This window comes from Wolffia australiana, chromosome 1, assembly GCF_029677425.1.
Source record: "Wolffia australiana isolate 7733 chromosome 1, ASM2967742v1".
In the NCBI taxonomy this organism is placed as follows: Eukaryota; Viridiplantae; Streptophyta; class Magnoliopsida; order Alismatales; family Araceae; genus Wolffia; species Wolffia australiana.
Genome location: NC_135835.1, coordinates 18,818,397 through 18,845,647, shown reverse-complemented (window position 1 = coordinate 18,845,647; position 27,251 = coordinate 18,818,397). Strand labels below are relative to the sequence as shown.

At 43.6% G+C, this 27,251-nt stretch overlaps 2 protein-coding genes across 2 annotated transcripts; one reads left to right on the top strand and one right to left on the bottom strand.

Annotated features, from left to right (window-relative positions):
* Nucleotides 1–2,714: 2,714 nt before the first annotated feature.
* Nucleotides 2,715–7,082, top strand: LOC144709752 (endoglucanase 17-like). The gene is made up of 7 exons (XM_078583385.1): nucleotides 2,715–2,937; nucleotides 3,027–3,233; nucleotides 4,172–4,372; nucleotides 4,441–4,533; nucleotides 5,487–5,648; nucleotides 5,732–5,843; nucleotides 6,382–7,082. Exons 1-7 carry the CDS (start codon nucleotides 2,743–2,745, stop codon nucleotides 6,876–6,878), a joined length of 1,467 nt encoding a protein of 488 aa, XP_078439511.1. The 5' UTR covers nucleotides 2,715–2,742; the 3' UTR covers nucleotides 6,879–7,082.
* A 9,723-nt stretch (nucleotides 7,083–16,805) lies between these two features.
* Nucleotides 16,806–18,001, bottom strand: LOC144705965 (CRIB domain-containing protein RIC6-like). The gene is made up of 4 exons (XM_078578869.1): nucleotides 17,793–18,001; nucleotides 17,631–17,728; nucleotides 17,476–17,560; nucleotides 16,806–17,407 (listed from the first exon to the last, which is right to left on the bottom strand). Exons 1-4 carry the CDS (start codon nucleotides 17,848–17,850, stop codon nucleotides 16,989–16,991), a joined length of 660 nt encoding a protein of 219 aa, XP_078434995.1. The 5' UTR covers nucleotides 17,851–18,001; the 3' UTR covers nucleotides 16,806–16,988.
* Between the last annotated feature and the right edge of the window lie 9,250 nt (nucleotides 18,002–27,251).

Sequence of the window (27,251 nt, the reverse complement as noted above, 5' to 3'; positions counted from 1 at the left end):
TGAATTTCTATTGGAAAAAAATAACAATAATTTGTAGCTAATACAGATTAGGTTAACTTTTATTATTTGATTATAAATATTTGAAACTTTAAGCCTATTTGAAATGAAACAGCGAATTTGAAGCGGAAAAAATTAACAGGAAATTATTGCAGCTAAAATAAAATTGGTTGACTTTTATTATATTGTTAAAAAATATTTGAAGGAGAAATCTAGTTGAGATGCAGATAGGAGATACATTGAATTTCAAGTGAAAAAAATCAACTGGAGTTTCTTCAATAAAATAGTACATGCTGACTGTAATATTCCCATTAAAATATTTGAAGTGGAAATCTAGTGGAGATGAAAATAGAAGGTGATCAAAGAAACTATCCTATAGAGCAGTTTGAAGATTTCATTTGGGCAGGAAATTCCTACAAGTGGCCTTGGTTAGAAGAGGGAGGTGAAAAGAGAAAAAAATGTGAAATTAAAGCCATTTCATGTGAAATGATGATTTCATTCATATTAATGATGGGAATATCTGCCGTTATCGGTTTTTCAACGACACGTAAGCGTTGACTGTGGGTCCCACAAGAGCTGTCACCTCGAAGGAAAGGACATCACTGTTACTATTTCTGGCTTCACTGCCGAGGCATAGGGGTACACACGTAATTAGAATTCTAGGGAGGACATTTGAGGGAAATCTGTCACGTGTTAAACATAGGACCTGTCCGGCGCCTGTATCAGAGTCCATTTCCGTGCAAAACGGGAGGCCCACAATCTGGGCTTTAGATCAATCCTGACCGTTCATTTGTTACGCTAGGATGAAACGAACGGTGGATGCAGGCAGGAGGGGCCTCGGGCAGCGGGAAGCGGGAAGCCCGTGACGGGACAGGCCTCTCCGTGGGTTGACCGTTGGGAGGAAAAATCCGTCGGAAAATGACCGTTGGGGAATGTAAGCAATGATGGTACCCTACCCCGAAGGAGAAGAGAGAGAAACAGAGGGAAAGTGATGTAGAGAGAGAAACGGAGAAAGAAAGAGAGAGATGGAGAGATAGATAAAGAAAGAGGAAAAGAGATACATAGAGAGAGCGTGAAAGAGAGAGACAAAGAAAGAGATGCAATGAGAGTGATAGTTTGGGGGGAGAGACATAGAGTGATAGAGAGAGAAAGAGAGGGAAAGAGAGAAGAAAGAACGAGAGGCAATGAGAGAGAGTGAGGGGGAGAGACAGAGAGAAAGAAAGAGACGGAAAGAGAGAGAGAGATATATGAACAGTGCGATAAAGAGAAACAGAAAGAGATAACGAGGGACATATAGAGAGATATAAATAGAAACAAAAAGAGGAAGAAAGATAGTCAAGAAGAGAGAGAGAGAAAAAGAGATAGAGGGAGGTATAGAAAGAGGAAGAAGAAAACGCGCAGTGGGTCAATAAATAAGGGAAAGAAAGAGATAGAGAGAGAAAGAGAAAAAGGAGAGAGAGATAAATAGAAACAAAAAGAGGAAGAAAGATAGTCAAGGAGAGAGAGGGAAAAAGAGAGAAAGAGGTAGTGGGTCCATAAATAAGGGAGAGAAAGAGAGAGAGTGTGAGAGAAAAAAGAGGGAGACAGAGAGAAAGAGAAAAGGAGAGAGACAGATAGAAACAAAAGGAGGAAAGTTAGTCAAGAAGAGAGAGAAAAAGGAGAGAAAGAGGGAGGTACAGAGAAATGAAGAAGAAAAGGCCTAATGGGTCTGTAAATAAGGGAAAGAAAGAGAGAGTGAGAGAGAAAAAGAGAGAGATAGAGAGAGAAGAGAGAGGAAGAAGGAAAGGCCTAATGGGTCTGTAATTAACGGAAAGAACGAGAGAGTGAGAGAGAAAAAGAGAGAGATAGAGAGAGAAAGAGAGAGGAAGAAGAAAAGGCCTAATGGTTCTGTAATTAACGGAAAGAAAGAGAGAGTGAGAGAGAAAAAGAGAGAGATAGAGAGAGAAAGAGAGAGAGGAAGAAGAAAAGGCCTAATGGTTCTGTAATTAACGGAAAGAAAGAGAGAGATAGAGAGAGAGAGGAAGAAGAAAAGGCCTAATGGGTCTGTAAAGAAGGGAAAGGAAGAGAGAGTGAGAGAGGAAAAAAGGGAGATATAGAGAGAAAGAGAGAGAGGGAAGAAGAAAATGCGTAATGGGTCTATAAGTAGAGAGAGAAAGAAAGAGAGAGAGAGGGAGGTAGAGAGAGAGAATAAGAAGAAAAGGGGTAGTGGGTCTATAAGCAAGAGATAAAAATGGGGAAATAGAGAGAGAGAAAGAAAGAGAGAGAGAGGGAGGTAGAGAGAGAATAAGAAGAAAAGGGGTAGTGGGTCTTTTAAGCAAGAGATAAAAATGGGGAAATAGAGAGAGAGAAAGAAAGAGAGAGAGAGGGAGGTAGAGAGAGAGAATAAGAAGAAAAGGGGTAGTGGGTCTATAAGCAAGAGATAAAAATGGGGAAATAGAGAGAGAGAAAGAAAGAGAGAGAGAGGGAGGTAGAGAGAGAATAAGAAGAAAAGGGGTAGTGGGTCTAAAAGCAAGACATAAAAATGGGGAAATAGAGAGAGAAAGAAAGAGATAGAGAGGGGAGTAGAGAGAGAGAGAGTAAGAAGAAAAGGTAACTCTATAAGCAAGAGATAAAAATCGGGAAATAGAGAGAGAAAGAAAGAGAGAGAGGGAAGTAGAGAGAGATAGAGTAAGAAGAAAAGGGGTAGTGGGTCTATAAATAAGAGATTCTCACTGGCCAACGGTGCTCACGTTGGGAGAGCGCGCCATGGCCACCACCACCTTCTTCTTCTTCTTCTTCTTCTTGCTGGTAGTGGGAGGAGGGGCAGCCGAGCACGATTACAGAGATGCTCTAACGAAGTCGATTCTCTTCTTCGAAGGTCAACGGTCGGGAAGGCTGCCCGCAGGCCAGCGTCTCAAGTGGAGAGGCGACTCGGGCCTCTCCGACGGCGCCTCCATGAACGTAAGAACAACTAAGCTCGTCGCTTTCAACTATTTTTTTTTCATTTTTGCTTGATTTTGTTCGACTTTCTTTTGGATTTGACGAGGCAGGTGGACTTGGTCGGAGGATACTACGACGCGGGGGATAATGTGAAGTTCGGCTTTCCCATGGCGTTTACTACGACCATGTTGGCGTGGAGCGTGATAGAGTTTGGAGGAATGATGAAGGGAGAGCTGCAGCACGCGAGAGAAGCCGTGCGCTGGGCTACAGACTATCTTCTCAAGGCTACCTCTCATCCTAACACCGTTTATGTCCAGGTAAGTTCTTGGTCGCCGCCATCATTATCATTATCTTCGTCTTCCCTTTTCTTCCTTCTTCTTCTTCTTTCTTTTTCCAGCTTCTTCTCCTTATTATTATTATTTTTGTTCTCATTCTTCACTATCTACTCATTCTTCTATATATTCTTCTTCCTTCGTCTTCTTCTTCTTCTTGTCATTCTTCACTATCTTCTCTTTCTTCAATATCTTCTTCTTCTTCCTTCTTCTTCTTCTTATCATTCTTCGCTTTCTTCTTCTTCTTCTTCTGCATTATCTTCTTCTCATCATCATTCTTCACCATTTTCTCCTTCCATATCATCTTCTGCTTCCATCTTCTTCTTCTTCTTTTTATCATTCATCGTTATCTTCTTATTATTATGATTCTTCGTTATCTTCTTCTTCTTCTTATCATTCTTCGTTATCTTCTTCTTCCTTCTTCATTATCTGCTTCTCCTTCTTCCTTTTCTTATTATCATACTTCGTTATCTTATTCTTCCTTCTTCTTATTGGTATCATTCTTCATTATCTTATTCTTATTATCATTCTTCGTTATCTTATTCTTCCTTCTTCTTATTGATATCATTCTTCATTATCTTCTTCTTATTATCATTCTTCGTTATCTTATTCTTCATTCTTATTGGTATCATTCTTCGTTATCTTATTCTTCCTTCTTATTGGTATCATTCTTCATTATCTTCTTCTTATTATCATTCTTCATTATCTTTTTATTATTATCATTCTTCATTATCTTCTTCTTATTATCATTCTTCATTATCTTTTTATCATTCTTCATTATCTTTTTATCATTCTTCATTATCTTTTTATCATTCTTCATTATCTTCTTCTTATTATCATTCTTCATTATCTTTTTATCATTCTTCATTATCTTCTTCTTATTATCATTCTTCATTATCTTTGTCTTCTTCTTCTTTATACAGGTTGGGGATGCAAACAAGGACCACGCATGTTGGGAAAGGCCAGAGGACATGGACACGGCGAGGACGGTCTTTAAGGTCGACGTTAACAGCCCCGGTTCGGATGTAGCGGCGGAGACCGCGGCGGCGCTCGCCGCCGCTTCTCTCGTGTTTCAGAAGGCGGATCCGGTTTATTCCAAACTCCTACGCCGGAGAGCCATCAGTGTACGTCAAATGGACGCGATTTCTTCTTCTTCTTCTTCTTCAATGACCAAGTTGTTTTCTTTTTGCAGGTTTTCGAGTTCGCAGATAAGCACAGAGGCGCTTACAGCAACGGGCTTAGGTCTGCTGTGTGCCCCTTCTACTGCTCCTACTCTGGCTACCAGGTCTTTTTTTTTCTCTCTCTCTCTTTCTTTCTCGCTGCTCTCAGGCGGATTATGGACCCACGAAGGAGTTATCCTCTTCTTCTCTCTCTATCGTTCTTTCTCTAGTTCTGTCTCTTTCCCGCTCCTCTGAGGCGGATTCTTTGGACACACAAAGGAGTTGCTTCCTCTCCTCTCTCACTATCGTTCTCTTTAGTTTTGTCTCTCTTCCCTCCTATCAGGCAGATTCTTTGGAGCCACGAAGGAGTAGCTTCTCCTCTTCTAATCTCTCTATCGTTCTCTCTCTAGTTCTGTTTCTCTGCGCTTCTCTGCGGTAAATTCTTTGGACCCACGAAGGAGTTGCTTTTCCTCTTCTTCTCTCTCTCTCCAGTTCGGTCTCTCTCCGCTCCTCTGATGCAGATTCTTTGGACTCAAGGAGTAGCTTCTCCTTTTCTTCTATCTCAATCGTTCTCTCTCTAGTTCTGTCTCTCTGCGCTCCTCTGAGATAGATTCGTTGGACCCACGAAGGAGTTGCTTCTCCTCTTCTTCTCTCTCTCTGTCAATCGCTCTCTAGTTCTATCTCTCTCCGCTCCTCTGAGGCAGATTCATTGGACCCACGAAGGAGTAGCAATTATTTCTCTAGTTCTGTCTCTTTCTCGCTCATCTGACGCGGATTCTTTGCACCCACAAAGTATTAGCTTCTCCTCCAATGCTCTCTCTTCCGTTCTCTCTTCTGAGGCGGATTCCTTGGATCCAGGAAGGAGGAGCTTCTTTCTCTCTCTCAACCTTTCTCACTTCTCAGGCGGATTCTTTGCACCCACAAAGGACGAGCTTCTCTTCTTCTCTCTCTAGTTATGTCTCTATCGCGCTCCTCTGAGGCGGATTCTTTGCACCCACAAAGGGCGAGCTTCTCTTCGTCGCTCTCTAGTTATGTCTCTATCTCGCTCCTCTGAGGCGGATTTTTTGGACCCATAAAGGACGAGCTGCTCTGGGGAGCGGCATGGCTGCACCGGGCGACTCGGGACCCGGCCTACCTCGGCTACATTCATGTCAATGGCCAGACTCTTGGCGCGGACGAGTCTGATAACATCTTCGGTTGGGATAATAAGCACGTCGGCGCCAGAATCCTCCTCTCAAAGGTCATCTCCCTCTCTCTCTCTCTATCTCTCTCTCTCTCTCCATATATATGTATATCTGAAGTCTTGTGCTTTGTCTATGGCAGGCGTTCCTCGTTCAGAACGTGAAGTCTCTGGCAGGGTATAAGGGCCACGCCGATAATTTCATCTGTTCTCTCCTGCCGGGCAATCCTCTCTCTCGGTCCCAATACACACCAGGTCCTCTCTCTCTCTCTCTTTAGCTTAAATGCATTCTGTTTTTCGCTCTGATTCTCTCAGTGCATGTCGGATTTTCTCTCTCTAGCTCTCATCTCTCGCCAAGTTCCTTCCATCTCTCTGCTAGTCTGTCTAGTTTCATGATCTCTCTCCCACTCTTTCTCGCTGATTAATATTTTTTTCTAACGTTTCTCCCTCTCCACTCTCTTTAGCTATCTACCCATCTCTCTCTCTCTCTATCTGTCCATCCATCTATATCCATCTATATATCTCTCTCTCTTGCTATCTATCCATCTATCCTTCTTTATATCTCTCTATCTATCTATCCATCCATCCATCTATATCTGTGTCTCTCTGTTTCTCTATCCATCCATCCATCCATCTATATCCATCTAGCTATCTATCTATCCATCCATCTATATCTGTCTCTCTCTGTTTCTCTATCCATCCATCCAACAATATCTATCTATCCCTCTCAGTCTTAGATTTCCTTTTCCATCTATATCTCTCTCTATCTATCTATAACTAGATATATTGTCAGGGGGATTACTGTTCAAGATGGGGGACAGCAACATGCAGTACGTGACGTCTGCGTCGTTTCTGCTGGTCACGTACGCCAAGTACTTGACAAAGGCGGGGAAGACGGCGATATGCGACGGCGCCGTCGTCACCCCGGCGGCTCTCCGCCGCGTAGCGAAGCGGCAAGTCGACTACATCCTCGGCGATAACCCGTTGAAGATGTCGTTCATGGTCGGCTACGGCCAGAGTTACCCGCGGCGAATCCACCACCGCGGCTCGTCGCTGCCGGCGCGGGCGGCGCACCCGGCGCGGATCCACTGCTCCGAAGGGTTCGCCGTGCTGGGCTCGGCCGAGCCCAACCCGAACGTGCTCGTGGGGGCCGTGGTCGGTGGACCGGACGCCGAGGACCGGTTCCCGGACCAGCGGGCCGACTACGCCAGGTCCGAGCCGGCCACCTATATTAACTCTCCTCTCGTCGGCACGCTGGCTTATCTCGCCCACTCTTCCAACCAGCTTTGACTTGGTTGGGTGCTCTGCGGCTTCTGGGGTTGGGTTTTTCAATTATTCCTAGAGGCAGTTTCTTCTTCTTGTTTTTCTCTCTCTCGTAGCAAGATCCCTTGATATACTGTGGGTACCGTTAAGTAGAGCTTCCGAAAGTGAGAATATTTTATGGAATGTATTTTCAGTAGACGACTAAGGAACTATGAATAACTGGCTTATGTCGCCCACTCTTCTAACCAGCTTTGACATGGTAGCCCCGCCGGGGTGCTGGGTTTTTTAATTAGTCCTTGAGGCAGTTTCTTCTCCTTGTTTTCTTTCTCGCTTAGCAAGATCCCTTGATTGTATTGTGGGTATCGTCAGGTAGAACTTCCCAAAGTGAGAATATCTTTTGTAATGTATTTTCAGTGGATGGCTAAGAAACTATGAAAGCCTGGAATACATAGTGACATGTTGAGTATAGTAATTTCTAAGAAAGTTCATTTATAGGTTAACTATTGTGGGTACCGTCGGGTAGAACTTCCCAAAGTGAGAATATCTGATGGAATGTATTTTCAGTGGATGGCTAAGGAACTATGAAACCCTGGAACACATGGTGACATATTTGGGTATAGTAATATCTGAGAAAGTTTATTTATAGTTTAACTATTGTAGAGGCAGTTTCTTCTCCTTGTTTTCTTTCTTTGGAAAGCAGTATCCCTTGACATGTTGTGGGCACCGTTAAGTAGAACTTCCCAAAGTGATAATATCTGATGGAATGTATTTCAGTGGATGGCTAAGGAACTATGAAATCCTGGAAAACATGGTGACATGTTGGGTATAGTAAAATTCTAATAAATTTCATCCGTAGTGTAACTATGGTAGATGCATAAAGATATCTAAAGGATTATGATGTCCGATTTTATGGCCCCCTTCATGAGTAGTTGTTTTGAAGTAACAAACTAGCAGTCAATACTCTTAAATTTTAGAGTATGTTATAAAAAGTTATGTGAGAGTATAATACAGTTATAGGCGCATAATATAAGCCAGACAAGGGCACCCTCCTCTTGCTCTCTCAAAAGCATGTACATGAGTCATTTTTATCTTAAATATTTAAAAATAATCAATGCCAGTTCAAATTTAAACACTTTGGCTACTGATTACAACTTTTATCTTTCAATATTTACAAATAAGTTGTCCTTGATAGTATGTATCCAATAACTACACCCTAAAAGGTCTTATATTGATAGAAGGTTCACGATTTCTCTAATGTATGTGTGTTCTCATTCGTAGTCAACTCCCTCCGAGCTTAGCTCAAGCTTCCATCTAAATGTTCTCAATATCTTTCAGGAATGAGTTAAACTCTTGGGTTATAGGGTTTTGATTGACTTCTTGAAATCATATTTATTGAAGTAGAATAAGTAAATACATTCAGAATAAATGTATAAAAAATTAATGTTGGCCTTATCATCTTGCGTAGAACTGATCCCTCAATCAATTTATTCATTTTAAGAGTATATTGAAGCAGTTCATGTGTATGAGAATTACATAATCAGTGGCACGATGGATCTCCTCTTTAGCTTCTTAAACCCTCATTGAAGATATAATATGTTTTCTCACCATCCATTCTCACTAGAAAAGGGAGTCTGTAAGAAGGGAAGAATACAAGGAGAGTTTTAGATCTAGCTTGCATGGACACCTAAAATGTGCGACCTCCTATTTTTACTTATTTTGAAACTTTTCATAAAAGCCCTTATAGCTTAAGTATATCTTCAACCATTCATAAATATTTTGTGGGACCCTTTAGGTTAATGTATCAATCTATTTAATAAATATTATGAACCAATAACACACATTAGCCAACCTTATTAGTGAACTATTTCAGCACATAGCTGAATTAATTAAGTCTGTAAGGTTCCAAGCTACATAGAGCATACGATGTGCTGAACAAAATCTATGTACCTTTATTGCCTTTGCTTATTATAAACGTATAATCTGTACAATATACTTGAACGAAATTGTGTTGGGTTTTAGGGCCTTCATCTTGATGAAAACTTGGAACGATTTGCAATGGAAGACTTAAACGTAACCATAAGACATCAACAAAGCATTAAATTGAATCACTTGGCCATAGATCGCATCCTTGATTTCTTGGATTCTTGAGAGAGATGATTTGATCTGCTCATGAGTGCAGCATCTGGATGTATCCCTGTGATCCTTGGTGCATCAAATCTTGTCCTGTTCATGCTCTGCATTGTTATATAATCTCGATCACATCAGCAATGGAGAGGAGATAAGTGGAGAAGGTAGAATAAGGGGACTAGACTTGAATAATTATGGCTTGGGTAAACTTTGTACACAACCTTCCCTTATTTTTACTAAGTGGGTATTTTTCATAAAACCCCCAAACTGTCTAAAAGATTCAAGTATATTTTAAGTGTAAAAGATTTTTTTGCATGTGACCCTCTAAAGCCCATGCATCAGTCTAGTTAGAGCTCCTCTTGCCAAATAACCTCTATTGGCCTTTCAAATTAATTAACTATATAACATCATATATATTAATTAATTTCAGATCAAGTCTCTAACTCGTGGGAGCCAAGTTACATTACATGCTCTAGAAGATACAAAGGAGCGTGTCTCAACTCACTCACATAATCTGTTTGCCATGGGTTATTGTGTGCTTATAGTCCCTTATCCGCTTGATGCTCCAAAGAAAACTTAGGGTATGGTTAACTATCAAATCCTAATAGTCATCGAAATTAATGCCTCACAAATCTTTGTATCCAATATTTTACTTATTGATGCAATATTTTGCCTGTCCAAGGACTTCATTGCATCATCTTCCTTGAGTGGTCTCGTCTTTATAGTGAGGATAGATGATCCAATATTGAGCACTCAACCATTCTCCATGAACTTCTTGATGCACCTGAACTAAGGCTGTTTAGAATTCCATCATTACGAACTTGTAGGTCATAGTCCTTTTTTTATTGACAAAAAACATGGTACCGTGGTACGGCCAACCCCAGGGTTGTGCCCGCAGATCAATCCAGCCATGCCCTAGATGCCACTTAGGGGGTTTTTAATTAATTGAATTGTTCATTAGCGTTTATAGGTGTGGAACGAGCATAAATGTCTCACTTGATCACGGGCCCTGCTTGCCAACGTGCTGGACCCCGGGCGCAGTGGTGGTGCATGGAGTGTGTGGAGCTCTTGCTGCCTATATTAGGTGTTAGCATGGAGGTGCAAGGGGGGTACCAGAATCAGGCGATAGGACGAGCGCTCCCGCCTCTAGTGTTCCATGCCATACACCAGTCGCGAGGGCCATCCTTTGGTAGGGAGTAATGCGTACGAAGAGTCGGCAGGCCAAGGCGCTCTACTCAGTGGCATCCCTGAGCTTCCCAGGAAGGTCCTACCAAGAGAAGTAAAGAGACTAAGGGGCTAGAGGGCATACCGCATGGGTGGCAAGAGCATCCGCTGTTTGGTTGCCTTTGTGCAGTTGGTGGCGGATACTAGTCAAGTGGGGGCGACACCGCATGATGTCCTACCACACGCTCTGCAATCACCACTTGGAGCATGTACCTGCATGAAGCATATTGACGAACACCTGTGAGCCCGATTCTATGACAATATTTTGAAGGTTTTTCTCCTTGTAGAACAAGCCATCACATATCGCCATAGCCTCGGCTGTTGTGTTATTTTGTATGCCACAAAAAGATGGGAAAATGAAAATAATACTCCCTGTATGATCTCGGAGAATACCACTTGCTCCGGTCGGTCCTGAGTTCCCTTGGGCCTCACCATCCACATTTAGCTTGAATGCCTATTGGCGGCGAATGCCAATGGACAATCTGTACCTGAGTGGGGATGGGGGTCAAAGTCACCAGAATGCCCCAAGTGCAAAGATCACATATAAGGCCAAATTACGTGCAAGGGGTGGTAGGAGATGATGGGTGCATTGTATCCATCGCTTGACTCATCGCATGATGTCCAATGCTTGCATGGGGGTCCCTACAAAATGAAAAGAATTTTGCCCTTTCCACAGTAAGTAAGCTATGGTGATGTGTAGGTAGGGGCTCCGCTGAGAGTGTGTACGCGAGATAAACATCTTGCCAAAACACTCTAACGGTGATAGGGAAGCACGATTGCTGAGTAGTGGGCGCTAATGATGTGTAAATTGGTGCCAACAGCCTATAACGGTTGGAAGAAAATGTATTCCATAGTCTCAACGTGGTAAGAAATGGGGTAACAATGGCAATGTGAGCTGAGTGAGTGACCGATACCGGTCACTCAATCATCAGTCGGGAGGCCACGATCCATGAGTCTCCAAAGGAAGAAGGAGAATCTCTAGATGCCAGATGCGACAACCCCAGGTTTGTGTAGGGGATCTGTCGCGAAAATGGTCCCAAGACGACTAACAAGAGGAGGACCTGTCGAGTGTCACCATATAAATGGGGTGATCGCTATATCGTAGGTCATAGTCTAAGTACAAATGTCTGTCCACAAGATGTCTTTGGCTCTTCCGTCTAAGGACCGCTTACGCAATATGGCATGAATCAACTTGATCAATTCAGAACTATTAGACCACATTTTTTGAGACTAGCAATCTCTGCATTACGATACATCATAATTCTCTAAGTCTGATCATTTATTCATGGACTTCATCATAGGTATCACACATACACTATAATGAATATATTATACTATTGACCAAGAAAGAGATATGGAGTGTATGATTGGCTCACCGTCCACATTTATTTCCATCAAATTGGTCATTAAAGTTAGTAATTATGTATAATGGAAATCATATGATAACATTCTCCAAGACATTCACTACCTCTGTCAAGGATTTAACGCATCTTATTCTTGGAGTAAATCTGCTCTTATCCTTAGGATTCCATCTCGACAACTCAACAACCTTCATGTTAAGCATACCCTAAGTCATTTGGGAGTCTGTCATGGATGTAATATTATATTGTAACACATGACAGTAAAGGCTCCATGACAGAGTCCATTTACTACATTGTATCTTCTATGATATGACTTGCAAAATTAACTTATCAACTGAGTTAAATTGATTACCAATTAATTAATCTATATGCTAAATAATTAATTAATAAGATTGATTAATTGACCATTGAAGTTATTAACAAAAATTTTACATGGGGATATAGGGTCACATGCACAAGATCTACGGATGTTGGTGGATATACCTCGACTATACTATACGAGCTTTTGTGAAAACTTATTTAGGTGCCCATGTCAGCCAGATCTAGGATCCAGCCCTTGTCTTTTCTCCTTCTTAAGTTTCCTCCTCCCCTTTGTGAGACTTGATGGTGTGAAGATAACTAGATCTTGAAGGAGAGTCGATAATATTGGGTATTAGGGCTTTAATTGAGTGCTTGATATAAAATTTCATGTACTGAAGGTTTTAATCAGTATAAAACTATTCTATTCTATTGAAGTACGGATAATCATACCACCTTATGGGGTACTAATTCCATCATTGACTTTTTGAATATTTAAAATTCATATTTAGAAACTAGTGATCAATGTAATATGATCTTATTATAATTTACTAAAGTACTACATGTATTCACAAACTTCATTATAAAAATACCGTGAGAATAAAAATGAATAAATATTTATTTAAATGATATTAAAGTAACACAGACGTATGATTGGCTTGACGACAATATAATATCTATTAGATGAGGTTAGCCAAAAAATGTTATTGTGCCCTTAAAATAATTAACTTAACTAAAACAAAGGACTGGAAGGTGATACACACAAGATCTATAGATGTTGGTGGATATACTTGAATTATATGGCTTTTGTGAACATTTACCACAAAAACTATAAACAGAGGGGAAAAAAGTTTAAGTGCTTAGGCAAGCCACATCTGGGCATCCCTATTGTCTTCTCCCTTCTTTTTTCAGATTTATCACCCTTCTGGTGAGACTGGATATCGAGAAGATCAACATCTGAGGTGATCCATCGTCATAGTGATTGTGTGGATAATTTTAGACGCTGGACACATGAACTACTTTAAAGGTACTTGTTTAGGGAGAATATATTATACGAAATCAGTTCCACAAAAGGTGAGGATATCATCTTGAAGTTTATACCTTAACTGATAAAATGCCAATGATTTGTGCTGCGCATATCAATTTTGAATCTTCAATCAAACCCATAGTGACATATTCAGATGAGCTGCATGCACATAGCTATGGTATGCAATGACTGTGAATGAACACGAACATGAACAGAAAAATCCCAGGCAAACACTTCACTAACGGTTTACGAACTGACAAACCATTCATGAACATATGGCTGAAAACGATATTTTTTTTCACTCTACCCACCACACTCAATTGAGATCGGTGGCACATATAATTCCAAACATTGATGATAAACATATTGAGGAAGATCGTCGATGAAATCAGCTCTGGGAAGAAGACAATGATGACGAAGAGTGTGTGCACCAGCCATCGTTGCTCCTCATCTGTAGACCCTTTCAAGCCAATGATGTGTAGCTGCCAACCTTGGAAACAGTGCCACCACATTGTGCAAGTTGGCCTTGCTCTAGTGCATGCTGAACATTTGTGAGTGTACGTGTGAAGGAGGTGTTTCTCCCCATGCCGGGCAACAATGACCAGCGGAAATTTTGTCACACGACTCGGTAGTGCCAGTAACACGGCCATATGCACGCCACGGGGCACACCGAGTGCTATCGTGGTGGGTGACTCTGCAGGGTAACCGTTTCAATGCGGTTTTTATTTCTTGAGTCAATTCTTGTGCATTTTTAGTCCGTTTGTTTGTGTGCTCTTGTGCATATAAAAGTCAGAGCTTTTTAAGTGTTTTGTAACCCAGTCCTTTACCTGAGTTAATAGAATATTGTGTTGTGAGTGTGATTAGAGAAGTTCTTGGCTAATCCCTTGAACATACTCTCGTCCATTAAACGGGGATTTTCTATTCCCAACAACGTCAAGCATCTTTACTGTCCAGCTGCACAATGGGGATAGGCTGCTGGTAATGTGTGTTGGGCAGAAGTGGGTGCAAATATTGTGCCACTATGTTGACCCAGACCATGAAAATGAATCGGATGTCCAGGTGCAGCTCGCCGATCTCCTAGAGGCTCATCGACTGCAGCACCAGCAGGGGTCCTGGTCCAGAACCATCCTTTCCCTTGTCCACATGACTGTTGTCGAAGACACTGACGGTGAGCACGATACAAGGGTCGTGGATTTACCAAGTGTACTGCTTGTTCCAGTGAAATGGTGGTTCGTGCACAAACGTTGGTCAACAAATGCGAAAAAACCAAACATGATCACGAATGGCTATTCCAGGCTGTCCGTTCATCAACAAACATTGTTTGTTCAATACCAAATATGAATGTTGTACAAAATAATTCTGCATAAGAGTGCTCATGGAGGACACACAATCGTAGGGGAAAAGAACAGCGGATGAGCATTTTTTAGCAGCAATAAGAAGTGGAATGGTAATTTTGACTGTATAGATTAGTGGAAAATTGTTTTTTTAATTAAGGATAATGATTCTAAACTAGTAATGGATGAGGTTTAGGTTTGGATTTCCAAATAATGGAAGTGCAATGGCCCCCGTTGAGGGCCAATCTCAGGCTGGGTGGTGCTTTGACTCCTTCAGTAATAGAACTTTTGGTAAAAGAGAGAGAGAGAGAGAGAGAGAGAGAGAGAGAGAGAGAGAGAGAGAGAGAGAGAGAGAGAGAGAGAGAGAGAGAGAGAGCGTAGAGAGAACTACAGAGAAAGCTGGAGAGAGAGAGAGCTAGTGAGACTGTTAGAGAGCTGGAGAGAGTTAGAGAGAGCAAGTAAAAAAGAGACCTGGAGAGAGATGCAGATCTAGAGAGAGCAATATAGAGAGCTACAGAGAGACGATGAGAGAGCTGGAGATAGAGAGAGCTGGGGAGAGTTAGAGAGAGCGAGTTAAACTGAACTGAATAAAGATACAGATATAGAGAGATCAAGAGAGAGAGAGTTGGAGAGAGATAGAGACCTAGAGAGAGCAAGAGAGAGAGAGAGAGAGCTGGAGAGAGATAGAGACCTAGAGAGAGAAAGAGAGAACAAGAAATCTGGTGAGAGATAAGAGATCTAGAGAGAGCAAGAGACAGAAAGAGAGCTGGACAGAGAGAGATCTAGAGAGAGCAAGAGACAGAAAGAGAGCTGGACAGAGAGAGATCTAGAGAGAGCAAGAGAGAGAGAGCTGGACAGAGATAGATCTAGAGAAAGCAAGAGAGAGAGAATTAAAGGGAGCTGGAGAGAATTCGAGAAATGGAGAGCTGGGGTATCTATATATAGAGAGAGAGAGGCAGAGAGAGAGAGCTGGGATATAGAGAGAGAGCGAGAAAGAGCTGGGATATATGTATAGAGAGAGATAGATAGAGAGAGAGCTGGATATAGAAAGAGAGCTGGGATATAGAGAGAGAATGAGAGAGAGAGCTGGGATATAGAGAGAGAACTGGGATATAGAGAGAGAATGAGAGAAGAGCTGGGATATAGAGAGAGAGTGAGAGATAGAGCTGGGATACAAAGAGAGAGCCAGAGAGAGAGCTGGGATATATAGAGAGAGTGAGAGAGAGAGCTGGGATACAAAGAGAGAGTCAGAGAGAGAGAGAGCTGGGATATAGAGAGAGGAGAGAGAGCTGGGATATGGAGAGAGAGAGAGAGAAGAGAGAGCTGTAGGCATCGGGGATCGGATCCGATTGTTCAAATCTTGATCGAAAGATTTGAACGAACAAATGCCGATTCGAACTGATCTGTTCGAATTTTTTCTATCGAACATTCCTTTATTCGTGTTCGATGGAAAGTTTCCAACAAACAATTTGGGTTGTGTGTGTTCGGCCATTTGTTCGAACTGTTCGAGCAAGTTTGAACAAATGGCCAGCGGCCGCCAGCGACTGCCAGCGGCTTTCTATCTGGCCGCCGCTCGCAGCCGCTGGCTAACCCAGTAATGCAGGAGCTGAACCGAACACCGAATTTGGATCTGAACATTCTATTCGATATGATTCGAACAACGTGTTCGAATCAGATCGATTCGAACATTCGATCCAAACAGCCGTCTTGTTCGAACAATCCGATCCGCACCTGATGCACAAATATGGTTCGGATCAGATCTGAACTGGACAGATCGGTGTTCGGATTCGATCATTCGAATGTCCGATCCGCACCTGATGCACGGATCGGATCTGAACTGGACATGTCTCTGTTCGGATTCGATCGTTCGAATGCCCAATCCGATCGAACACTCGAACGATCTATCCAAATCCCTGATCCCTAGAGAACTGGGATATGGTGAGAGAGAGAGGAGAGAGAAGAGAGGGAGAGATCGAGAGAGAAAGAGGGAGAGAGGGAGAGAGGGAGAGAGGAGAGAGAGGAGAGAGAGGGAGGAAGAGAGAGAAAGAGAGAGATAGATAGAGAGAGAGAGAGAGGGCGAGAGAGAGAGAGAGGGGGGCAGAGAGAGGCGAGAGAGAGAGGGAGAGAGAGGGTGAGAGAGGAGAGAGAGAGAGGAGAGAGAGGAAAGAACGAGAGAGAGAGAGAGAGGGGCGAGAGAGAGAGAGAGAGAGGGGGGAGAGAGAGAGAGAGAGAGAGGGGAGAGAGAGAGAGGGGGGGGGGAGAGAGAGAGAGAGAGAGGGGAGGGGGAGAGAGAGAGAGAGAGAGAGAGAGAGAGAGAGAGAGAGAGAGAGAGAGAGAGAGAGAGAGAGAGAGAGAGAGAGAGAGAGAGAGAGAGAGAGAGAGAGAGAGAGAGAGAGAGAGAGAGAGAGAGAGAGAGAGAGAGAGAGAGAGAGAGAGAGAGAGAGAGAGAGAGAGAGAGAGAGAGAGAGAGAGAGAGAGAGAGAGAGAGAGAGAGAGAGAGAGAGAGAGAGAGAGAGAGAGAGAGAGAGAGAGAGAGAGAGAGAGAGAGAGAGAGAGACCATTGGCAAGATCCGCTGCTAAGAACTATCCGAATCACTTTTCATCATTTCTCATTAATCGCAAGAGACCGAGGGAAATATACAGTGGCCCTCCCTGCGCCTCGAAACCCCAGGGGAACGGAGAACGGCCATGCATGGGTCAGGACAAACTCCGAGCCCAATTCCTCTCTGTACACGCGCCTACGAAAAACCGGCAACCCACTTATACATCACCCGGGAATGATCGTAGACACCATTACCGGGAGATACTCGGCAGGGTCCTTAGACGAAGCTTGCGCCTTAGATCTCGTAGACCTTGTAGAGCCGGCGCTGGCGGTCCCCGTCTTGCTCTTCTTCTTGCGAGCGACCTTCGGAATTGAAGGTATGTCTAGAGCTGGGCCGTCGGCGGGAGTGCCATTGGCCGAATTAGCTCCCTGTCTCTTGCTCGTCGTCGACTCGCGCGCCGGCATGTCAACAGGCAGCGCGGTGGCGGACTTGTTACGCCGGGAGTGCTTTGGAACCGCCGGAGAACGCTGCGGCGATTCCTCTGCTGACCCGGCTGACGCTTGTCGTCTCTGCTTGGAGACTAACTGGTCAGGAAGCTCTCTCAGCGGCGAACCGTGCAATCCGCCATTACACACGTTCAAATCTGGATAATCAACGAGAAAAATGTTAACGGAGAGGTCGTTTGATCGCTAAAACGACGCCATTACCGACCTTGGGAAGGATATCTGGCCGGAGACTCGTCTGTCATGGCCTCTCCTCTGACTGTGCTCAGCGGCGCTGATCTGAACTCGTTCATCTGCGCCAAGACTTTCCTCTTCAGTAGGGTTCGGAAACGGAAGGAATTCCTAAATGTGGAGACTACGTACCCAGCTTGGAGGGTTGACGGAGGGACCGTCCCAACCGATGTGGGCTACGTGTTTGACGTCTGTGGGATAACCAATCTGCATTTCTTGCTCCTTCTGGTCTGCAGGTATAAAACGATAAAAATAACGAAGAAAACGACGAGGGCGAGGGGAGAAGTCACGAACCGAATATCTGGGAGATGTAGCGAAGGCCTTTAAGGAGGCCCTTCATCTTAATTGACATGCAACTGATTGTTCTCTCCGCCTTCTATGCTTGGAAAAGCCACGCAAAGAGCAAATAGGAAGTTGAAAGAGGAAGACAGAAAACGATTTTACACGATCAGATCTCACTGTCTTGTTTCAGAGTTTATTCTGCTCCTGGTTCGCCGGTTCAAAGTTGCGTTTACCCAGCGGCGTTCTTCCAGCCATTCACCAACCAGGAGAGGGGAAAAATATTCTTTATATACACTCTTTGAGGATTTCGGACTTCTCCTTCTCGACCTCTACGAATTTGATGCTCCACGGCTGTAACCGGCCCTTCAGGAGACAATCTTTTGCCTTTGATCAAGCGTCATCAGAGAGAAGACGGAGGAATATGCTAGCGCTCGGGAGAGAGAGAGGGAGGCCTAAAAATAGGCGTGAGGTGGAGCTGAGTTCGTCCTCCAAATGGTGAGAGGAAGGAAGAAGACAAGGAACGGGTCTTCCTCCGTAGAACCCGCTGGGAGGACCGGGTGTTTATTTCAGACGTTCTTCTCCGAGGGACGTCAGGAATTCCTCTGCTCTGAAAACCCTAAAGGGGAATCATGGAAAAAGAAATGTGAAAAAATTATAAGATTCTCATGCTTTGTCATTGCACTCAGCTCCGGCAATGGACACACATACGGAGGAAGGAGAGAGAGAGAGAGAGAGAGAGAGAGAGAGAGAGAGAGAGAGAGAGAGAGAGAGAGAGAGAGAGAGAGAGAGAGAGAGAGAGAGAGAGAGAGAGAGAGAGAGAGAGAGAGAGAGAGAGGTGTTGTAAGATAGGCAGAGGACGGATTATTTGGAAGTTTTCTCTTAGGAAGAATGTATAACATGGATATATGACTCTATCAAGTGATATCTAATTCTAAGGTCGTTTCCAAAAAAAAAAGTAAATATCCTCTGCACTGTTTTCGTGATCATATTTCTTATTATCATGTGATTATTATCCATTTCATAAACTGCTTAACTAGTTTAAATGTTGATTGATGTAACACGATGGACGCCGGGATTGAACATCTTGTGTTACACACACGGAAGGCGAGGGCACTCATGTTATGCAGCGAAGATGAATAATACTGACGTAATGCTAGTGACAATGTGACAATAAAATCCATGAAAGTATAAATCTGGCGTACACCAACAACCATTCAGCTAGGGTAAGCGTGACCTGGGAATGATACTAGGCTCCTATGATTTGGACGTCGGGTTGAAGGCTGACGGTGCGAGCTCGGCTACTATCGCTTTTGTGCACACCCTCGATGGTCTCAACCTAAGAACGTGAATCCTATCTATGCCTAATCTAAGACAGGTGGTGAAGACAAGCTCATGAGGCACTGAAAGAAATAATTGAACGCGTAAGAGGGAAGAAGTGTGGGAGTACCCAATTCGTTACGGCTGGCCTAATGTTTGTATTATCCATACAGGGCCAACATACGACTTGGCGAGCAGCCGAGCAATGATGAGCGATGACGGGGGCACCGACGAAAGACTGTAACGACAGAAGCAGCAACGACAATGAATTGCGTGGTGGCGTCGTCGATGAGCGTGGTGGCAGCGACGATGGTGCATGTCGTGGGCACGATGACGGGAGGCCGCAACAGTGGTAGGCACATCGCTGAGTGGCAGCAACGAGGCGTGGCAATGGATACTATGACAGATGTAGAGGCTGGTGCACCAATGGGCGCTGCGGCAGGAGCGACGATAGGCATGGCGGCAAAAGCAGCAACATGGCTCATCGGCATTAACGGCAGCACGCGTAGAGGCGACGGGCGTGGGAGCAACGAGTTCATCAGCAACAGGTGCGGCTAGCGTAGAGCTAGTTGGCCGGGCGAGCTGCGGCCCGATTGTCAGCCAGCGGTTGTGACTTGCGGCTGCGGCGATCGCTAGGGCTGCTACGGCCGCGACTATCTACGGCTGGCTACGGTGACCGCAACAGGCTGTGGCGGCCGCTAGGGCCGCATCGGCTGCTATAGCTGTAGAGGCAGTTAGGGCTGTGGCGAGCGAGGGCGGTTGCTGTGGCTTCGGGCGGTTGCGGCGACCAGGGGCTGTTGCGACAGTTACGACTGCTGCGGCGACTGAGGTTGGTTGCGGTGGCTCCAATGGCTCTGCCAGTCGCAGGCTGCTACAGCGCCCGTAGGCGGCTTCGGCGGCCATGGCTGCTGCGGCGACTGCGGGCTGCTCTGGCGGCCATTGGCTATTGCGGTGACTGCGGGCTGCTTTGGCGGCCATTGGTTGCTGCGGCGACTACGGGCTGCTCTGGCAGCCATTGGCTGCTGTGGAGGCCAATGGCTACTACGGCGTCCGCGGGTTGCTGTGGCAGCTGCGGACTGAAATGGTGACAGCGGGAGAAGCAGCAGCCGTGAGGGATGTTCAGGCGGCCGGAGGAGGCAGCTGGCGGTTGTAGGAGGCTGCAGGAGGCCGTGCGCGGTCATAGGAGGCTGCAGGAGGCCGTGCACGGTAGTAGGAGGTTGCGGGAGACGACAACCAGAGCTCCGGCGAAGGCGGCGCGGTAGTTTCTGCCGACGAAAAGTAGGGTTCTTTCTCTCTCTATTTTTGATAGTGGCATTTTTTAAAATAAGGCAAAAACTCAAAAAACACTAAAAAAGACAGGAAAATCATTGAAAATCACATTTTTTCCTCAAACTTTTCTCTCCTCTTCTCTTCCTATTGACAAGCCCCACCTTTTATAGGGGCAAATATGGGCCGCCCCATTAGAAATAATGGAAACAAGGCCCAATTAAGAGTAATTAGGGCACCGTGGTAGAAGAGAGAAACCCACTAACACGCCACACATCAGCTCACACACGCGCAAGCATGTATGTCCATACAGTGGTCCAAACAGGTGCGAACAAACAGAAAACAGACATATACACGGCTGACATATAAAGAATACTAAAAATGGAAAATAAGGAAAGATAACGTCAAACCTTTGTGGCTTGTTGACTAGGCCGGGTACTCCGAAGGCTGGGTCTCACGTGTGAGCCCTCGCTCGACGAAGTCATTCACCGGGGTCTTCCAAGCTGGATGGTCCCCCATCATTTATGGTCAAGAAGCATGATTCATTTGAAAGAACTGACACTAGAATATTCAGTTACCTCAATATTTTCTGAATCTTAATTTTGAAACAAAGGATGTAAGTATTCCCTAAAATAGTCTTAAAATTAAAACATAATTATATGTTAATTTTTTGCATAAAACAAGGTTGTTCCTAGAAACATAGATGAATTACTTAAATTATCATTTTCAAAATTCATAAGATTGTTAGTTTAAAGGGTTTAGGAATAAATTAAGAGGGGGGGGGGTGAATTAGGTTATCTAGCTATATTATCTTTTTATTCTAAAGTAACCTAGGATTTTTCTAGCTAGGAAATGAGGTAGAGGAAATGGGAGACACAATCATTTTTTTTACACAGCTTAGGTTAATCCTTAATGTTGTTCAAGGGTATCTGTCCTGAGGTTTGTGCGAATGCCCCCAAGCAAATCACTTGGAAATAGGACTGAAAAATGATACCAAAAAAACAAAAAGTCGATGAAGCTCTGGCCGTCCTCAACTCCCAAAGTCTTCTACAGAGTATCTAGAGATCAATCTATCCACATTCTTAATCAACCATCCAATTTCTCTACATCCAACTTCAAGCCCCTATAATTCTTTCAAAACTCAATAAAAAATAAAATTAGAAATTTTATGGATTCGTATGAATATAAGAAATGATTCATAAGTTGAACAAAATCTCAAAATCAATCTAAAAATCATGTTAAAGATGTCAAACTTATCACAAGGTCGAGGATGTGCAAAATTTGGAGGCCAGCCTTCTTTCTTTTAAATCTTGAATCACCCTTCCCCCAAAAGCAGGATTCCAAATCCTTTGGAATTGGATTTGTTAAACAAGGTCCATTAGGCCTGATCCAGTATCCCTCTCTCTGTTTATTCTTTTGTCCCACGTAGGATTAATCCTCTAATCCTACCCTCATTAGCCTATATAAAGGCATGTAATTGCACCTTTATCAGTAATGGAATACAATCATTCTCTCTTTTACACATGGTATCAGAGCATTGATTGATCCTAAAATTAAAAATTTTTCGGTAAAATCCGGTATCGGCTCCTGTCAGCCCAATCAAATCCTAAAATTCTAGTGCCAACGTCTCTCTCACGTGTCTCCTGACCTCCCGCCGTTGGCCGTTCTCCTCAATGATCAACCTCCTTGCCGACCTCTCCTCACCAGCCCAATCAGGTGACCATGTCTCCTCATCGTTCTCCTCCTCCTCGCTGGTCATAGGGTTGCCTTGTGGCCGCTCCTCAGCTGCCTGCCGCTTCTCCTGCGGCCCCATTGTGGCTCCACTATGGCCCCGCCATAGGTACACCGCTGCCTCAGCGCGACTCCAATGCGGCCCCGCCATGGCATCCACCACGGCCCCACCAGGGGTTCCATCCTGGCCCCGTAGATGGCTCGGCCGCAGCCCAATTTCATGTTACCAAAACCAAATTTCTTCACTTTGGACCACAAACCCTATGATTAGATTTCAGCTCCCACATAATGTAACATCCCATAGACGCTTTTACATGTTAGTTGTTGTAATTCTTCACACATGGCAGTAAAAAGTACATCTGCAATAAAACTGATTGACTAAAATGAATTCAAGTATATTTAGTTTATTGAGTATATATTAAACAGATAGTTATAGTCATAGGAAGTCAAGAAATTCAATTAATGACATGATAAGTCGACAAATTATAGATCCACAAATTGATGAACTACATATAATTACTAACATCTTAATCATGTTATCATTTTTCCATTTCAAGATTAATATACATTTTTATTCTCCCTAAAAATATAAAGGAATGTGCAAGAAGTAATTATATTATTTTATTATTGATACTACGATGATTTTGATTTTCATAAAACACTAGCGCATAATTCTCACAATGGATTTCAGGCAGTTTTTCCATGCGTGTGAATACAAATCATTTGAAAATGGTGAAAGACCAATTATTTTTAAAATGGTCCAATTTTATATTTATTATTAAATTTTAAATAAATAAATAAATTTAAATTATCTCATTTGTAAACTAATTACTTGGAAGATACATACATGTTCATGGGACTCTTGTGAACACATTACCTTTTATTTGTGGGATTAACGTGACCATGAACTGTAACTTAGAAAACTCAGGGGGTTCCTTGTTCGATCCTATGTATAAATATAAACGGCTCAACATAATGCCCTTTTTAGCTGAAACACTTGACCTTATTTTTCTTGTGAGTCAGGCCTATCTTTTGAGTCGAAGAATGGAGATGTTGAGCTGAAAGAGGCTGTAAAGGTACTGAAACCATTCACTTATATCTATAATCTTACAGGAGGGTCATGTGGTCTTTATATTCATGCTTCTTCTTTTAGACACTCTTGCAACCCACAGTCTTGAACATAGTATCTATGCCTATTTTCTCTAGAATTCAAATGACATTGTTTATTCCTAATCTTCTTACATTCTATCGGGTACATGAATCTTTGATAAAAAATATTGTTGTTTTCCCAATAAAATCTGTAAAATTCATGCATTATGGCAAGTATGGTTTGGATCCATTTGAAATAAGGTTTGAATTTTTGAATTAACTGACTCAATCAAATAAGATCAAAATGGAAAATGAAATAAGTGATTATTATTTGAATAAAATTAAAATTTTTATAAGGGAAAAAAGGGACTTACTAAGATATAAATACGTAAAAATCAGTTTAAGAATTGGAACAAAAAATTAATAGCATGCCAACTCATGAGAATGCGTTGACCAAGTCAACTCACTATTTTTTAGAGAATTTATTCAATTTAAAATTTCATAAAAGGATAAAATATGGATTATGAACATTATTTTGTTTAATTATACAGGTTTTAATAAGAAGAAAATCCATGGACAAGCCAGAGAATTAATTTTGACCTACTAATACTTAAGGTGAATCGATGCCCACAATCATAATATAATTTATAACTTATATTTTAAAAATTGTATAGGAAAAAAGAGAATTATAATAAAACTATCATAATTTTGGATGAGAAATCTATCCTGAAGGAGAGACCCACTTCATGAAGAATAGAAGATGCCGGGAAACGGGACGAATGAGTTATGGATGGAAGTTTTAGGAAAAAATAAATCCAGTGACCTACAATCAAGATATAACCATAAAAATTCCGACCCAAAAATTGGAACTCACAAAAATATGTTATGGTCAGACAATGAGTTGGGGGACCAAATCTAAAAACAAATTATGGATTTTTAGTCCATGGAACGAGGGTTTGAAGAAAAATCAAACCATGGGAAAATCAAAATATTTTTTCAAAATCAAATGCCTATTCCTCGGCTAATCTTGACAAAAAAAATGGTGGAATTTTTGTTGAATCTAAGCTAATTACTTATCGAAACCTAATACAAATGATTTATAGTCAAGGAATTAAAAAGAAATACACTTCTAACCTAATTTTCTCCACGCTTTGGCCAAAATTCCATTTAAAGCATTTGGATTTTGCCATTTCCCTCTACATTGATATTATATTATTCAGCGGGGAAATTCACCTTTTTTTATTCAAATATGTTTAACATCAAATGATGCATCAATGTCATGAAAAATTATATAACTTAAGTAGAATAAAAAATTTCCACGACACTTGATTTTTTAACTTTTTAGGTGAAAAACTCACCATCAGGAGAGAGAATCTTAAATAGAGGTCAAGAACACAATATCCAGACTCTCCATTTGTTTTAGTACAAATTGATAGCCCCTGATTGCTTTGGGGTAACCATTACACCGGAGGGGTACCACATCTCAATTGTAGGTGCATCGACATTACTGTGCTGGCTCACTAGCGTGCTATGATAATTTTTAATATATTTAAACATATAAAACATATGCTCCTACAAATGAATCTTTCTAATTATGTATACGAGCTGTGTCCATGAGAACGATGATCAGACATTTAATGTTCTCTAGAGGACGATCAATGAGATGAGAAGAGATACATATAAAACTAAGACATGAATATGATAGTTAGCATTATGAAAGGAGTATTATGAAAGGAACATATTGGTGATAGGGATCACGGAGATAGTGAGAAATAGAGATGGAGAATGGTGTGAAGAGATGGTAACAAGATGAGGAAGTGGATTAAAGGACATATATTGTAATATATTCAGATTAGTGTGGTAGGTTCCAGAAAAGATGAATTATGAAGCAGTGTAAAGATGACCAGGCGAGAGGTGTTAGTCATAGTTAATGTAGATGTGGAGGAATAATAAAGTAGGTCTAACTTCACAATGACTATTGAGATAAGACAATGTATGGATACATAACTTTACCTAGGTCCTCATGTTCTGCCCAGATCACAGTGTTTTGCTGATTCAGTCAAGACCCTCATCTTCTCTCAATAAAAAATAAAATACACAAATCTTTGATAGTTTGTTTTGAAAACTCAATCTCTGATAATTTGTTTTGAGGACAAGTCAGATTATCTCAACAAGAAAATCACAACAAAAGAAAGAGACTTGATAAATTTGGGATTTCCACTATGTGTTTTAATAATTCTAGAATAAATGCAAACTTGAATTAAATTCAAGAATGTAGCAAAAAAAATCAGGCTCACTAAATATAAATATTCTTGATGAATAATTATTAATACTCACCGTGCCTCCCCAGCAATGACACCAATTGATAAGCCTAAAATTGATGTGTAAATACGTTGTTGTTTGGCCTTTTAGACTTATGCAATAAAATTTATAATAACCCTTAATCACTAAATACTGTGTATAGAGCAAGCAAGGGGTCAAACCACAGGGAGGCACTAAGCAAGAATTTTTATCTGATTTTGATGGTGAGGACGCCAACACTTCAGCACCGAACGCCTCACCACGGTCAACCAGAGTCAACACGCCCTCTATAGACCACGGTCAACCGAAGTCAACCGAAGTCAACATGCCACAACCGTCGACAAGCAAGTCTCCACCCACGCACGTCCCTACGCGCATCATGACACGATGCCAGAGGCAAATCCACAACTGCCCTTTGGCGTGACATGACGCACGTCTTTATTTTCTCGTCATTTTCTCTTTCCTCCAAGGCCTATATATAGGCCATTGTTTTCAATAAACATCAGGCAGTCATTAATTCAAGAATTGAGTTTTGTTAACTCTTCTTGGAGGACTGCCCAGCTTCCCCTATCCTTCTTAAGCCTAGCCGTCATCGCCGCTGCTGCTGCCGCCACTGCTGCTGCTGCTGCCGCCGCCGCCGACAGAGCCGCCTCGCGACGTCGGCCTCCCACCTCCCCTCCATTCTCTCTCTCTCTCTCTCTCTCTCTCTCTCTCTCTCTCCCTCTCTCGCCCAGCCTTTGGCCGCCTGGGCAGCCCGCCAAGGCCAGCAGCCCCGACCCGGCCGCCCTAGGCAGCCCCACCAAGGCCGCCCAGACAACCCCGCCGAGGCCGCCTAGGCAGCCCCGCCAAGGCCGCCTAGGCAGCCCCGCCAAGGCCGCCTAGGCAGCCCCGCCAAGGCCGCCTAGGCAGCCCCGACCAAGCCGCCCAGGCCGCCAAGGCAGCCCCGACCAAGCCGCCCAGGCCGCCCCGCCAGAGCCGCCCAACGCAACCCCGCCAGGGCCGCCCAGGCTGCCCTCTAGGGCCGCCCTAGGCAGCCCCGCCAAGGCCGCCCAAGGCAGCCCCGCTAGGGCACCAGGCAGCCCCGCCAGGGCTGCCCTAGACAGCCCCGCCAAGGCCGCCCAAGGCAGCCCCGCCAAGGCCACCAGGCAGCCTCGCCAAGGCCACCCAGGCAGTCCTCGCCAGAGCCGCCCAAGAGCACCCAAGCCGCCCAAACCGGGCAGCCCGAGACCGCGTTCAGGCTGCCCCTGTCCGAACGCCGTCGGCGCTTCAAGCCGCACGTGCTGCGCGCGCTCGGGTGCGCTCCGCCGCAATCCGCGCACTCCGCGCGCGCTCCGACGCTCCGCGCGCTCAGCACCCGTGCACACTGCTCCGCACGCTCCGTGTGCTGCGCGCACCCTTCGCGCGCTTCGCGTGCGCGGGGGTTCACCCACGCTTGACTCTGCGTCCACTGCACTCAACCAGGACTGTTGAACGCCCGAAACGTCCAGCCTCGTCCTCATCCACTAGGCCGCTCAAAGCCCGGATTCGTCCAGTCGCATCACGATCAGAATTTCCCGCTCCCTCTTCACGCACTACTAGGCAGAGGTACGCCTGAACCCTCTGGTGTCGAAGTGTTCTCCGTCCAGTGTTTTCTCGGGAAGTTTCCACCGCCGTCGGAATCTGAATTGGTTTTGAGTTTCTGCTTCTTCTACCTCCCTCTCGAGTGTTTCCTCGCGACGCAAATCCGACGTATTGATTTCGGTGTTTAGGCATCGTCGTGGTGGGGGA